General features: G+C 55.3%; 1 protein-coding gene across 3 annotated transcripts in view; it reads left to right on the plus strand.

The window, feature by feature from the left end:
- Nucleotides 1-488: 488 nt before the first annotated feature.
- Nucleotides 489-14,901, plus strand: part of UNC5B (unc-5 netrin receptor B) — an 88,084-nt gene continuing 73,671 nt past the window's right edge. The window contains exon 1 of one of the 3 annotated variants that reach the window (XM_032608184.1): nucleotides 489-1,027. In XM_032608184.1, the coding sequence (XP_032464075.1) occupies nucleotides 949-1,027 (79 nt within the window). In that variant the 5' untranslated portion in view covers nucleotides 489-948. The remainder of the gene's footprint in view (nucleotides 1,028-14,901) is intronic. The other 2 variants (XM_032608183.1, XM_032608185.1) reach the window with 2 other exon arrangements.

Raw genomic sequence — 14,901 nt, forward strand, 5'->3', positions numbered from 1 at the left:
TGATCCAAATCCATACCCAAGTCCACATAGCTGTAAGCCCCTGCTTAACACGGACTTGAGTGTTTGAGATTTCCTCATTGAAGGAGCTTTTTTGGTAAAGACCCGCCCCCCCCCCCGCCCCCTGTAGAAGGCTTAGATTCTACGTAGTACAAACCAGGGAGCCAAAAACGACGGAGTCCTGAGTTTAATCAGAGGAGAAAGCTGACACAGCCAAGTCAGAGGAAAGCGCCAAGATACATTTCTTTAGTTTCTGGAAACAAAAATTGGGCAGACTCCGCTTCCAGCTACGATCTAGCGGCCGGGATTTCCAACGCTCCGGGCCCAGAGTTTCGCGCGTACCCCCCGTGAAGGGCCCCAGCTCCGCCAAGGCCGCGCCCAAGGGGCCGTCGTTACCCCCTAGAAAGGCCCTCCGCCGGCTCCGCCTTTGCCCGCCCAGGCCCCGCCCCGGCCGCGCGGTGCCCTGCTCTGCTCGCGGACTCATTTGGGCGAGCGAGCGGCAGCGCTCGGCCTTGTGGAAGGCGGCGGGGGCCGGCGAGGGCGCCGGAGCCGCGGGCAGCGGCGGGGCGCAGGGAGGCGCGCACGGGGGCTCGGACGGCGCGGCGTTGGCCGCTGCGGGCGCCGCTGAGCGCTCTCACCCTCAGTCGCGCAACTTTGAAGCCAGGACGCGGGAGTCAACGGAGCGCTCGAGCCCCGGAGCCTGAGGAGCGCAGAGAGGGGCACGCCGGAGCCTGGTCGGAGAGCGGGCGCCGGGTACCCATCGCGTTCCGAGCGCCGGGCAGCCCTCTGCGAAGCGTGGCTGCCTCTGCCCCCACGGAGGGCACGGGCTGGCGCGGCCGGGCGCCGGGGAGGACGGCGAGGAGGAGGCGGCGGCGGCGGAGACGGCGGCGGCGAGGCTGGGGCCAGGGAGAGAGCCCTGGGGGAGAGGCGCCCGAGCCGGGCCGCGGGAGCATGTGGGCCCGGAGCGGAGCGCGGGGCGCGCTACTGCTGACACTCCTGCTCTGCTGGGACCTGAGGCTGAGCCAAGCAGGTAGGGAGCGTTCGGGCATGGGGGAGGGGAGCGAGGGGACCCTGGCGCCTCACTCTGCTCTGAAGTTGAGGTGGTCTATCGCTCCGTCAGTGCGCACAGGGAAAGCGGTAAGGGCGCCCAAGTTAAAAGGTAGATTTTTCTGCCCCAGCAAAGTGGGCGATGGCGCAGCCATCTCGCGGGGCGGGGCGGGGGTGTTGCTCAGGCCCTCCAGCTCCCGCCTGGAAGGGAGAGATCGCTTCTTTTCCCTGGAACGGTGTCCAAGTCGGGGTGTGCGCCTCCCGGAGTACCGGCCTCCGGGGGACCCCTGGCTTCGCGCGCGTCTGGCAGCGGCGCCGAAAAACCACAGTTGCTGCACAGGCCAGGTGTGCGCTCGCTTGCCGTTCGCCGGCAACTTCCTAGTCCAGGTCCCGGCTCGCCCAGACTCCTAGCGTGGCACAGACCCGAATCCGCAGATGAGAAGGAGGGAGCGAGAAACCTGGGGAACACGGGAAGCGCGGGTCCGCTCCGCCAGCCAGATGAGGCCGGCTTGCAGGGTTTTGTTATCGAAGGGAATAGGGCTGTCTTGGCACGTACAGCTTTCCTCGAGATCTTGGGATCCGCAGGCCTGGAAGAATTTTTTTCTGGGTGTTGGTGTTGTGTGTTGTGGGGAGGAGTATGTAGTGATCCTGACGAGTTTCCTTTTAAATGAGTCACTGACAGTCTCCCTGTCTGGGAAGCCGACAAGGTGCGCTCTCCACGCTCCTACTCCAGACCCAGCAAGATGCCTTAAGGGAGTCGCTGGGCTCCTAAAATAAAGTCCCTAATTCCCCTTCTCCCGCCGTGGTTGTGTACACGTCTCGCTGGTCTGTAGCTGGGCCGGGCGTAGCTGACTGGGCTGCGTCTTCCTGGGGAGCGGGTGGACACACGGGAGCCAACCCATCTCTGTCTCTCTCTCACTCTCTCTCTCTCTCTCTTTCTCTCTTCTCTCTCTCCCTCTTCTCTCTCTCTCTCTCTCTCTCTCTCTCTCTCTCTCTCTCTCTCTCTCTCTCCCCTCTCTCTCTCTCCTCTCTCTCTCTCTCTCTCTTCTCTCTCTCCCTCTCTCTCTCTCTCTTCTCTCTCCCTCTCTCCCTCTCTCTCTCTCTTCCCCTCCCTCCCCCCCTCCGTCTCTCTCACTCTCTCTTCCCCTCCCTCCCCCCCTCCGTCTCTCTCACTCTCTCTCCCCAGAAACCAAGCACCGGGCTTCCGAGGTTGGGTGGGCGTGGGCCGCATCCTGCATTGACTCCGAAAACTGGTGCACAAAGTGGACAGATGACGCAGCCCTCCCCCCTCTACCTTCCGCTTGGATGTTGACGTCCGCCGCCCTCCTCCCCCCCCCCCCCCCCCCCCCGCCCCGAACGTCCCACTCCCGCCTCTCCCACTTATAGTCAGCTATTCCGCACTCTGGAATTAATGATTCTTTTTTTTTTTTTTTGCCAGCCTTGTGTTGTAAAGTTACGACACAATCATTTGATCCACGTTAATTATGATTTGGGCAGAGTGGTATTTAAAGCAGTGTTTTGAAGTTGGAAGGTAATGATGGGGGAGGAAGCAGGCTGCTGAGTGACCAACTTTGTTTTAAAGAGTGCAGTTGGGTGTGGGAGGTGCTGGGTTGGGGTGTTGGTTTCTGGTTTGGGGGTGTTTGAGGGGAGGTGATTGGAGGGTTGGGTGAAGTCTCTGTAAATGGCATATGGGCAGGATTGGGTCTTGGGAAGCTGTGTTTGGACCGGCAGGGCAAGGGTATCAGGAATAAATACTGGGGTTACTGGGGGTGGGGAGCTGGGGAGGCAGGAGAAAGACAAGACTGTTTGGCCTAGAGTTCTCCAGAGCTGCAGAGTAAGCTCTGCTGGGGAGGCTGGGGGTGGCCTGCCTTGCCTGCTTAACAAAGCCTCTGGCCCCCACCTTCCCCAGAAGAAACGCCAGGCCCAAGGCTTTGATGGATTTGAGCACGATTGGTGCCCAGCCAGAAATGGGTGGCTAATACCGGGCTTTGATTTCTCACTAGCGAGCAGAACTGGCCTTGGAATTGTGCTCATTACTTAGCGCAGCAGGGGTTGCCTGTCCACCAGCCTGGAGAGGGGCCAACTGGTGGGGTCAGCCTGCTGCCTTCCCTTTGCCCTCAGAAACCTGCCTTCAGGAGAGAGAACATGCCCCTTTCTCCTACACAGCCCTTGTACTCTAATGCCACAGGCACAGAACATTTTTCAGAATGTTCTTTAGGTCTTCCCAGTGATTTCTTATGAGCTCCATTGCACAGATGGGGAAAATGAAGTCCAGGATGTTGCCTTTCCTCAAATCTTGCCTTCACGTGACCGCAGGTTGCAGATTTGTATCCAGGGCTCCTGTCCGATAGCGGGCTGATTCAGGCTACTTTGGACTCCTCCTTTTGGTCCCAGCCATGGGAGGGGGAAGCTCCTTCTTGGGCGTGTCCAAGCTCTCCTCAAGGGGCAGGCATCTCTCTCTCCTTTCCCCTACCCCCATTCCCAGTGAATATGGGAATGAGTTCCCTTTCCAGCACTGAGAATTTTTTTTTAAAGCCATGAAGTTTGATGGTGGAGAAATCAAACCTGGAACCGTAAGCCCGAGACTCTTAGAAGATTTCAGCAAGTGACTGGCCAGGAGAGGCCACTTCAAAAGCCCAGGCTGGCCCTGGGAATCTCCTCCCACCCACCCCTCAGCCTTTCCTGGAGCTTTTTTTTGTGTGTGTGTGGTACGCGGGCCTCTCACTGTTGTGGCCTCTCCCGTTGTGGAGCATAGACTCCGGACGCGCAGGCTCCGGACGCGCAGGCCCAGCGGCCATGGCTCACGGGCCCGGCCACTCCGCAGCATGTGGGATCTTCCCGGACTGGGGCACGAACCCGTGTCCCCTGCATCGGCAGGCGGACTGTCAACCACTGCACCACCAGGGAAGCCCATTCCTGGAGCTTTTAATGAGCCTTTCCTTGGCCTCTGGCTGGGATGGTTGAGAAGGAACCAAGGTGTCATGATAGCACTTCTTTTTAAGGTGCAATTAAAATAGGAGTTTTCCTAATGTCTCTGCTGTGTGTGTGTGTGTGTGTGTGTGTGTGTGTGTGTGTGTGTGTATGTATGTGTGGTGGTGGCCTGTCCTTGTCTTCCTCTACTCTGTACCAAATGCCCATTTCACTTAAACAAATGGAAAATCAAGAGCGTCTTACTGGGTTTTCTCATTAAAGTGAAAGTACCACTGCAGGGGAGGAATTTTGTATGTAGTTTCTCTCCCCACCCCACAAACTGGGAATTCCATAGGAATTCCGAGACAATTCCTCTCTCTTCCAATCCACTTGTTTAACTGCTGAAGCTTTGGGACGGGCCCTGACTTGCCCAGGACTGCACTGGGACTCAAGGATAGAGCTGACATTTGAACTCAGGCCTCATAAACCTCATTCTAGTTGTGGCTCCTTGATTCCACCTGGGCTGCAGACTGGCCGCATGGGTCTGGGATTGAGATTCAGAAATCAAGGCCCAGCTAAGGCAGGCAGCTAATGATGAAGTAGGTTTGGTAGCTGAGTTAGACTGGGACTTGCTGGGGGATGGTGGAAAGAAATTGGGAGCAGGGACCTGGGAGAGGTGGAACAGGGCTGGACCAAAGGTCAAGGGGAGACCCTGAGACCAGGCAAGTGCCCAGGGGTAGCCTTCCAACACTGATCCTCTCAGAAAAAGCCCCCACCTGCCCCAGGTGAGATAAATCACAAGCCAGCCTCAGAGCTCTGTACCTATTTGTATAGTTGGGGGCAAAATAGGTTTTTACTTTTTTATTTTGAAGCTTTGGGGGCTCATCTCCTGCACTCACTTTGTTGTTGAGTTTCTCCTGGACTGAGGTACTATGACCTGTTCCTGGCTGTCAGACCACGTCGTCAGGTCTGCCTACCACTTCCCCTTCCCTTTTACCAGCAATGGCTTCTAAGGAGGGTCTGGGCTGCCTGGGACTTCGAGGATGAGGCTGGAGGGGAGGTGGATCTCTTACATTCCAAGCGCTTGGTTGGTGATTCTCATTGGCCCATCCTGGAGCCTCCTCCTGGGCCTGCTGGCCAAACATATGGTCATTTGAACCTTATCGCTGGGGTTGGAGTAACAAGGAGGCACCTTGGAGCGCCCTAGGCCTGGAGGAAAGGGAGGAGAGACAGGGGTCATAGGTTGGGGTTTAGGCGTTGGCTTCGTGGGGCTGGGGAGTAGAGAGAAACTGCTGCCTAGGCAGGCTGGCACCAGGGGCAGAGAGGACGATGTTGGCCGCTGAGGCCAGAGCTGGTGACTCTGGCCTCTTCCTCCTCCTCTTCGTCCTCCCCGGTTTTCTAAACAGCTTCCACAAACGGAATCATTAAAGCTGTGAAGGCAAAATGAAACCAAACAAGTGTGTTCTGTGCTTTTCTGTTTCTTTCCTTTTATTAAAGGAAAATTTAGAATACCGTGATTAGAATAATATGAGGAAGGGCAGTTTCAGAAGGGTGGAGGGAATGTGTGCCCTCCATCCTTTTGATTTGCTTCTGAAGTTGGGCCTGGGCCGCCACCTCCTGCCCGCCTTGGACCCGCACCCGGCCTGGAGCCCCGGGAGTTTCTCCCCCACCCAACCTAGTGCATTTTGGCGAGCCAGGGCCAGGTGAGACCCCGTCCTCTGTGCCAGCCGCTGCCCCCCACGACCCCGCAGGGCAGGCAAGCCCTGGCGAGGCCCGACCACCGGTACCCCGTGGCGCCCCTTTCTCTCCTAAGCTGCGAGGCTAATGGCAGCGAAAACATTTGCTGAAGTGCTGGCATAAATCAGCCGCCTCCCCGCTCCCCCAACCCTACCCCCTTTGTTTCCTCTTCCTTCTCTCCCAAAGCCCTGGGTTGCTGGAAGCTTCCTAATTTACCCTTGCGGACACAGCGGCCCGGTTAGCATCTCCGCCTGGTGGGCTGATTCAGCGCGGGTACCTGGGGGTTGTGCACACCTTGGCACCGCCCGCCCCCCCTTCCCTTCCTATCCTGAACCGCCCTGATCCCCCTCAGCCCCCTGGCCAGTCCCGTCCACCCCGTCCCCTGTGGAGCTAAGTCAGTCTTTGGGAGTCCGCACCTCTCAGGGCACGGTTGGTTAGGGAGTGAGCTCACAGCAGAGCCTCCCTCCTTCTCACCTCCCAGAGCAGGCTGCCCCCAGTGCCTCACAACTTCCCCGCCGCTGGGCGGCTCTTTTCTCGAGGAAGACAGGATGTGGGTGTGAGAGCGTGCATGGAGGAGTGAGTGGGGTGAGAATGTGTGTGGAGGAGGTGGGCGGGGGCGGGAGTGTGCAGGGGGAGGTGAGGGTAGGTGTGGTGCTGCATTGGGTGCTGGGCGTGGAGGTGAAGTGTGCAGGAGGAATGAGTGTGTGTGCTGAGTTGTGCCTTTTGCACATGGGATGTGTGGTGTAGGTGGCTGTGTGTGTATTTGGGTGGGGGAGGTATGCAGTGTACATATGGGTGCAGCTGTGGTGTGTTTGTGTGTAAATAGGAATGTGTTGTGTGGGGACGGTGAGTCACCACCAGGCTTGGGAAGCTCCTCTCTTGTATTCTTAGGGATGCCTGTTTGAGGTGGGACCCAGGTGAGCAGGATTTGGTCCATTTGGTCTGAATGCCGGGTTGTGGAGTTGGAAGGGTGGAAGCTGGCTTCCCCCACTGAGGGCGGGTGGGACAGACTGGCCACAGACAAGCCCTAAAGCCAGTCCAGGAGCTTCAGTGCCTACCCCCAGGAGGACAGGTGTCCGAGTCCTGGGGTCTCCTGCAGTCAGCTCCCAGCTTCCCTAGAACAGTGACAGGGCCTGTGGTTTGAAGTTCTGCTCCGATCTGGGTCCGGTTCATGCTTCACCCTCCAGGGGGAGTGGGGTGTCCACTGGAATTTGCCAGAGAAGAGGCAAGCAGAGCTTGGGTGAGTGGCATCCCTCATGGAGAGCAACATGGGCAGGCACGGCTGGGCCTGGGACTCTCGTGGATGCAATTAAGAGGACACATGCACACACAGACACATACATGAGCCCTGGACTCCTCTGTTCCTCATTTCCATGATCACAAAGGGCTCCCCTGCTTTCCCAGTTCCCCTGCCTTCCTTAACTCTAGGATAAGGTGTGCTGTTGTGGACCAGAGAGACCTATAGGAAAATCACAGCTCCACCGATATACATATTGCTTTACAGAGTATAAAACCCTCATACGTAAGACCTCAGTTTGTCCTTGTAAGAACCCCACTGGGGAGGTGGGTGCCACTTAGGAAGCCCACCTCAGACCTGGGTCAGAGCCAGAGCAGCCCTGGCCACAGCCCTGTCCCCAGGCCTCAAGGTGGTCACTGTGTGGGAGGGATGCTGATTTCCACTCCAAAAAATGGTAAATGACATTCCGAGGGCCCCTGTATGTAGCAAATGAGAGCAACGACACTACAGCTGACCTTTGAACAACTCGGAGTTAGGGGCGCTGACTCCCCAGCAGTTAAAAATCCTCTGTTTGCTATCTCAGCCCCAAAAATAAAGGAATTGATAAGCTACTCACCCAAAGGCAGGAAGCTGAAATGGTTTGGATAGAATCAGGACTCAAACACTAGTTCTTTTGATTCCACATATTATAATCTCTAATTGAACATAAACTCATCCCCACAATTAACTTAAAGATCTGTAAAATGAAGATACAGCTACTATGTTTATTGGAAAAAATCTGCCTATAAGTGGACCCACACAGTTCAAGCCCATATTGTTCAAGGGTCAACTGTCTATTCAGGGAAGAGAGCCTTGGGGCTTCCTGGAGGAGGTGATGTGAGCCAGACCTTGACTCTCATTTTTGGGTCTTTCTAAGAGCATTTCTGAGGAGGAGACAAGATGGGGGCGGGGTGAAGAAGACCCGAGACTTCTCCCACTCTTGAGAAGTTGGCCCTGTCAGCATCTGCAAGGCCTCTATCCTGCGTGGACACCAATCCTTGGTGAGTCAACCTTCGGCCATATTTCCGTCCTGGCCTTCCCAGGCCCAACTGAAGGGGTGTGCCTTGGGGGACCCGCCCCTCTCAGCTACTTCTTGCATTGGAGATGAAAAGATTTCTTATTCTTTGATTTGCTCTCTGTGGTTCTTGAAGATGGAGTGTGCCCAGAAAACGCGTTTTAAGAAATGGTAGGGATTATGTTGGGGGTGGAAGCATGGGGAGGTATACTTCTTTGCCTCCTGCCAGGCCCCCATCAGAGAACACAGAGTGGGTAAGAAGGGAAGCACAGAATCCTCAGCCCAGCTACTTCCATGAGCCAGTTGGAGGGGGCAAGCTCACTTCTCATCACCTCCAGGAAGCCCCAGCCCCTCTACCTACCCCTTCTCACAGAGGCCCCTCCCCAGGGCCTCAGCTGTGGGTGCATGGTGTGGCCAACTGGGATTCTGAGGAGTTTAGCATAGCCCCCCAGCATTGCCACTTACTAACTCTGTGGCCTTGGGCAGTTCACATAACTATGCTCTGCCTCAGTTTCCTCATCTGTAAAATGGGGATGATAATAATAATATTGTCCTCACAGGGTTGTTTTGAGGATCACATGACCTGATATATTATAAAGTACAGGGCCTGGCACACAGAGCTCAGGGAGCACTCAGGCAAAGCCTCCTCAGGAGAGAGCCGTGCAATGCCAGAGACGTCCTCCTCCAGGGGAGTGGGGGGAGGAGAAAGCAGGGAGGCTCAGGGCCTGGAGGCCCAGCAGCTCCTGGCCTGCGAGTTAGGGGACTCTGGTTTTTGCTCTTTCTCTGCTGTGTGACCTTAGGCAAGTGGCTTTCCCTCTCTGGGTCCCATCTGTAAATTTGGGATGGGGGAAAGGTGGAAGGATGATCCTTAGGGGCTCTGGGGTTTTTGTCTGGTTCCATGTGAATAGGCCCCAGCAGCCAACAAGAGACAGAGGTAACCATGGCCCAGAACCACTGTATTTACAGAGGCCCCTCCAGAAAGTCAATATATCGACTAGAATGCCCTTGTGAGCATTATGCGGCCCTGGGTCTCTCTCTCCAAAGCTATAAATCACCCTCTGGGACCTCGGTCCCTTTTTCTTGTTTCATGAGCATCTCCTGCCTCACAGACTCAGAGCCCCAGATGCCAAGCAGGGCCCGGGAGGCAGAGAAGGACCCCATCGCCAAAGGCATCCTGGGCATGTGAGCAGAGAGGCACTTGCTGCCCGACCCTGCCACTGCCACAAGGCCCAAGGGGGCCCTCTGGAGGGTGTGGCAGGAACACACTGTCTACACCTGGCCATCCCATCCACTGTTTCATTTCTCAGGAGTGGAGGGTGGCTGAGCGCGGGGGTGGGGAATGAGGACTCCTGTCACCACATTGGGTGTTGGAACACACCGAGCCCTAAAACTTGGTGCACATGGACATTCGTTCAGTCTGAGCATTTGCTGGGCTCTGGGGTCAGAGGTGGGCAAAGTACCGGCCTGACCCTTGAATTGATTTGTGTCTCTTCTTGAAGCATAAGCCACGTGCCAGACCCGTGATGCTGGGGTGCAACAGGAGTGTATGATGGGGCAACAGAGAGGAGCCCTTCTGAGGACGAGCCAAGATGTGTGTACTGGGAGGGATCTGGCATGGTGCTTAGAGGGCCGACTGTGCAGTCAGACTACTTGTGTTCAAATCCTGGCTATTCCAGCATCTGGCTATGTGTCCTAGAGCAAGTTGTCTACCCTCTCTGAGCTTTAGTTTCTTCATTTGTAAAGGGGGAGTGGTAATAGCACCAATCTCATCAGATCCTTGTGGGGATGAATGAGATAATGTATGCAAATGCTTTGCACATTCTAAGTCGCTCAGTAAAACTCACTGTCCTCCTTCTCCTCCTCCTCGTTGTTATTGGTGCCACGTATCGGGTGATAGCAACAGGAAATCCTTCAGCTGTTGAGAGAAGCTCCTGTGGGCCTGGGTGGTTGGTCAGGGAAGGCTTCCTGGAGGAGGGGAGGGTGGTGCTTGGCTGGCTTTGGAAGGGTGAGCAGAGCTTGGGTGAACAGAAAGGGGGCGTGTCTGTGAAGGTGCGGCGTGGGAATGTCTGACACATCCCCCAGGAAACGGATTCTGAATTCAGCCACCTGATCATCTGGTAAAACAAGACTTCTGGAGCCAGGGGTCCCTTCTTGGTCGGAAGAGCCAAGGCTTTGGAATTAAAAGGATTTGACTCTTACTGAGTGCCTGGGCCAGGTGGCTCAACCTCTGTGTACCCCGGCGTCCCCATCTGTGGGGTGGGGATGACCCCGCTGACTTCACTGGATGGTGATGTGATGTGAGATAAACATGCAGTCCTGGCACAGAGTAGGTTCCACTGATCCCCCTTGGCCTCCCTCCTACCTGCCTTTCCCTGCCCCCAGTCTGGCTGCCCCCTTGGCTGGGCCTGGGCCCTGCTTCTCTCCCTGTACATCTCTGGGCAGGAAAGCGGGGGGACAGAGAGTTCCTGGTGGCGGTTTCCTTGTTGACCAGAGAGCCAGGGAGAGGGGCAAGAAGAAGGAGGCTGCCTTTTCTGGTCCCTGATGCCCACCTGGGCCTGGTGGATATCAGGAGGCATCCCTAGGGTCTGGGAGGAGCGTCTTCTGCTGAGATCACCCAGGAGGCTGTAACCCCCAGAGGCCCTGACTGGTATCTGGAGGCATTACTGGCGTCAGGAGACAGAGCCGAAGGCAAGCAGCTCTGTAATGCAATCAGAGGCGCCCGCCTGCCCAGCCTGGGCCTGGGCACCCATGGAGGATGCAGAGCTTATAAGAAGTTGACCAGGATTCCAGGAATGTTGTTCCCGGCTCCCCTCCTCCATCCCACCTTTGGTCATTCTGTGAAAAAGCAGGACAGAGACTCAGAGACAGAGGGGTGACCTGGGGTGGGGTGGGGTATGTCTTATGGGGCAGGTTCCCACCCTTCTGTTTCCTGTCACCCAAGCCAGGGTCCTGGGGACAAGGAGGCAGGGTCAGCGGGTGGAGACAGGATGGGGTTGAAACAACTAGATGACAGGAGAGCAACTGTGACACTAGGTGCCTAGGGAGCCTGGGTCTGCTTGGTCTGATTTTGCTCACTCGCATGTCCCTGGCACCCAGCACAGTTCCTGGAACACAAAGCGTGCTTGATAAACACTTGTAGAACAGATGAACGAGGATCCACGCAAGCCTTCCTCACCCCAGAGCTTGCTGTGACTCACTCCCTGCCACGCTTTGGACTTGCTACTGTAGATGCGCAACCAAAGAATTAGAAGATTCTCGTTGCTTTGCTCACAGCCCCACCCCTCCCCCGCTCTGCCTGCCTCTCTCCCTTCATTCTCTCCTGCTTTCCATCTTTGATCACTTACTATGCACAGGGTACCATGGATGTCAGAGCCAAGTCTTCAGTGGTCAGAGCCCCTAGGTAGCAAAGAATTTACTCACTAAATCCAGTGGAACCACAAAGAATTAATTGAGGACTGCCGTCAAGTGCCCTCTGCCCCTTTGTGTGGAGAAAGCAGACTGGCAGACATTTGCTGGGCTGGTAAACTTCGTACTCCCCTGCAAGGTGGCCTTCACAAGCCATAGCTGGCTGGTCCAGGCCCTTTAAAGATGTTTGTTTCCTGGGAATTCCCTGGGGGTCCAGTGGTTAGGACTCTGTGCTCTCACTGCTGAGGGCTCTGGTTCGATCCCTGGTTACGGAACTAAAATCCCACAGGCGACACGGCCAAAGAAACAAACACAAACAGACAAACAAAGATGTTTGTTTCCTATTTGCAGTCTCAAGCCCATTGATCATTCCCCTCCACCTTGCCTTCTAGTGGCTCAAGAGAAAGTCCGTTGCAGGGACACTGGCCCTGGGGCCTGGGAGCAGGTGTGGGCTGAGACAGTATATCTGAAGGTTCATGGGCAGGGTCTGACTGGAGGCCTCAGCCCTCCAGAGCAACTTCCAGCAGCGTCTTGGCAGGAGCTGGTTTGATACAGGAGAGCAGTTTTGACTGCAGAGTCTGGCTAAGCCAGGCTCCCCTTGGCACTGCATCCAGTGTTAACATTCAGGGAGCATCCCAGGGAGATTAAACACCCCCAGGCCCTTAGCCGAGGCAGCAGTAGTCCTGGGCCCATTGCCACACTCACAGCTGGGCACCCGCCGGCCCTTGCCAGGAGCCCCTAACACAGGTTCATCTGGAACTCCTGCCTGGCAGCCCAAGATAGCCGGAGCTGATGGACACAGCAACCCCTGCTGCCAATGTGAGACCTCACATTTTCCTGCTGGTTCGTCCCACTCTGTACAGACACACACATATAGAAAGAGTCCTAAGCTGAGGAGTGGGAAACCCGGATTCTAATCCTGGCCAGCAGCTAATCTGCTGTGTGGCATTGAGCTAGTCCCTTTCCCTCTCTGGGCTTCAGTGTCCTCATCTGTCCAGTGCAAGAGGGTCTGCCCTAGAATCAGTAAACTGGGTTCAAGTCCTGGCTCCGACACTAGCTGTAATTCCCCTAGCCTGCATCGCCTCACTGTGAAATGAGGGTCCTGATTGGTTGTTGGGGAGATGAAAACGAGATGAGGCATGGTCAGTAAAGGTCATCCCCCTTTTCCTTCTACCTGGGAGGAAATCAATCTGCAAATCGCTGGTTACACCCCTCCTTTCTTTCCAATATTCCCCTCTTGACATAGGGAGTATTAGACGTAAAGTTCAGGATGGCCCACAGGGTGACTTGGTGAGCCGCCTGAGGGGAAGCCTGCGTTGTCATAGCATTTGGAAAGAGCACTGGACGCGGAGTCTGGAATCTTCAGCCCTAAGGTCAACTGTGTCCGTACAGAGTGGGATGCACCAGCAGGAAAATGTAGGGCCAGATCTGTCTTTGTGTGACAGGCAAATCACTCACCCTCTCTGAGCCTCAGTTTACCCGTCAGCAAAAGGAATAAAAGAAGCTGAACGCTAGGTAGGGCCCAGGGAGAAAATGCCTGGACAGGTGCTTTGGAAACTTCTCCAAACCCCAGGGGCCACTGATCTGAGGTGGAAGGAGGCCGGCACAGCAGTCTCTGTTCCCCCAGGGGCTGTGCAGAGAGCTGTTCGCTGTGGGGCAGGGAGGAGAGGGCCTGCGTTTCCACTTCCCTGGCAGGAACCTCCCACTGGCGGGTGGGCCCTGGCTTCTCCCCGTGGCCTAGATGGCCACGGCTATTGAGGTAGATGACAAGAGTTTGGGTCGCTTCCCATCCCTCTCTGCTCCACACCCCAGAGTAGGGGAGGCCGGGGTGCCACGTCAGGGAAGGTTAGTGTCAGTGCTGGGTTTGAGGTGTCCAGCCAGCACGCCATCTGCCATGCCCACCAGAAGTTACATAATCCCTCGGCTGGCTGCCTGTTCTTAGAAAACAGGACAGTCAGGACCAGCAGGGAGTGGAGGTTAGGGTTTTCTTCCCTCTGCTTTGTTCCCTCACAGCCCAGCACCTCCCTGGACCCGTCTTCGTTCTCCTGGTTGTTCCCACACTGTCTGGAGCCTGAGACATAAATGCTGGGACTGATCAAGGCTGAGATTAGAAGGGGACGTGGCAGGCCTTGAGGGCTGCTTGCTGCCTGGCCTTGGGGCAGCCACATGGTCGGCAGCCCTCACAGCCCATCACAACCTTCCTCTGCTTACCTCGGGCAGGATGGGCTAAGGAGGGAAGCTCAGGGTTCTGGGAAGTAGGGGCAGGCCCTCCCCCCAGTTCCTACAAAGGTGTTCCCCTTCCAACACCTTATCAAATAATAAGCATTTTTAATATATCCAAATAACAGCTAAATAATGCTGCCTGTGTAGTACTAAGGCCTTTGGAATCACTGAGACCCAAGATCCAGCCCTGTCTCTTTTTTTTTTTGCGGTACGCGGGCCTCTCACTGCTGTGGCCTCTCCCGTTGCAGAGCACAGGCTCCGGACGTGCAGGCTCAGCGGCCATGGCTCACGGGCCCAGCCGCTCCGCGGCATGTGGGATCTTCCCGGACCGGGGCACGAACCCGCGTCGCCTGCATTGGCAGGCGGACTCCCAACCACTGCACCACTGGGGAAGCCCAGCCCTGTCTCTTTTATTTGCTAGCTGTGTGATGTTAGCCAGGCTACTTCACCATTGTTAATCTCAGTTTCCTTATCTGTGAAATGGGGATGATAAAGCCTGCTTCACATAGGTATCTTGAGGATTGAATCAGACAATAATGCGTACAGAGGACAGAGAAATTGTTCAGTAAATCGTAGCTGTCATCATTGGTATCCAATTCCATCCCCCCCTTTTTTGAAGAAAATAATATATAATGACTAAACCTTATTTATTCTATTTTTTAAATTAATTAATTTATTTTTGGCTGCATTGGGATCTTCGTTGCTGCGCGCGGGCTCTCTCTAGTCGCGGCAAGCGGGGGCTACTCTTCGTTGCGGTGTGGGCTTCTCATTGCGGTGGCTTCTCATGCTGCGGAGCACAGGCTCTAGGCACGTGGGCTTCAGTAGTTGTGGCACGCGGGCTCAGTAGTTGTAGTTCACGGGCTCTAGAGCACAGGCTCAGTAGTTATGGCGCACAGGCTTAGTTGTTCCGCGGCACGTGGGATCTTCCCGGACCAGGGCTGAAGCCCATGTCCCCTGCATTAGCAGGCAGATTCTTAACCATTACACCACCAGGGAGGTCCCCTTATTTATTCTAGAAAAGAAAGGTCGGTTCAAAATTAATTTATTAATATTAATAGCGTGTGCCAAATTAATATCATATACCATATTAATGGATCTAAAGAAACAAAATCATATTATATCTATAAATGTTGAAAAAACCTTGGACAAAATTCAGCACCTATTCATGATATAAACATTCAAGGAAATAGGGATTAAGGGATACTTTAAGTATAATAAAATACACACACACACACACACACACACATATATTTATATATATATATATATACATCCTAGTCCTAAAGCCAGT

Source organism: Phocoena sinus, chromosome 16 (assembly GCF_008692025.1).
Source record: "Phocoena sinus isolate mPhoSin1 chromosome 16, mPhoSin1.pri, whole genome shotgun sequence".
In the NCBI taxonomy this organism is placed as follows: domain Eukaryota; kingdom Metazoa; phylum Chordata; class Mammalia; order Artiodactyla; family Phocoenidae; genus Phocoena; species Phocoena sinus.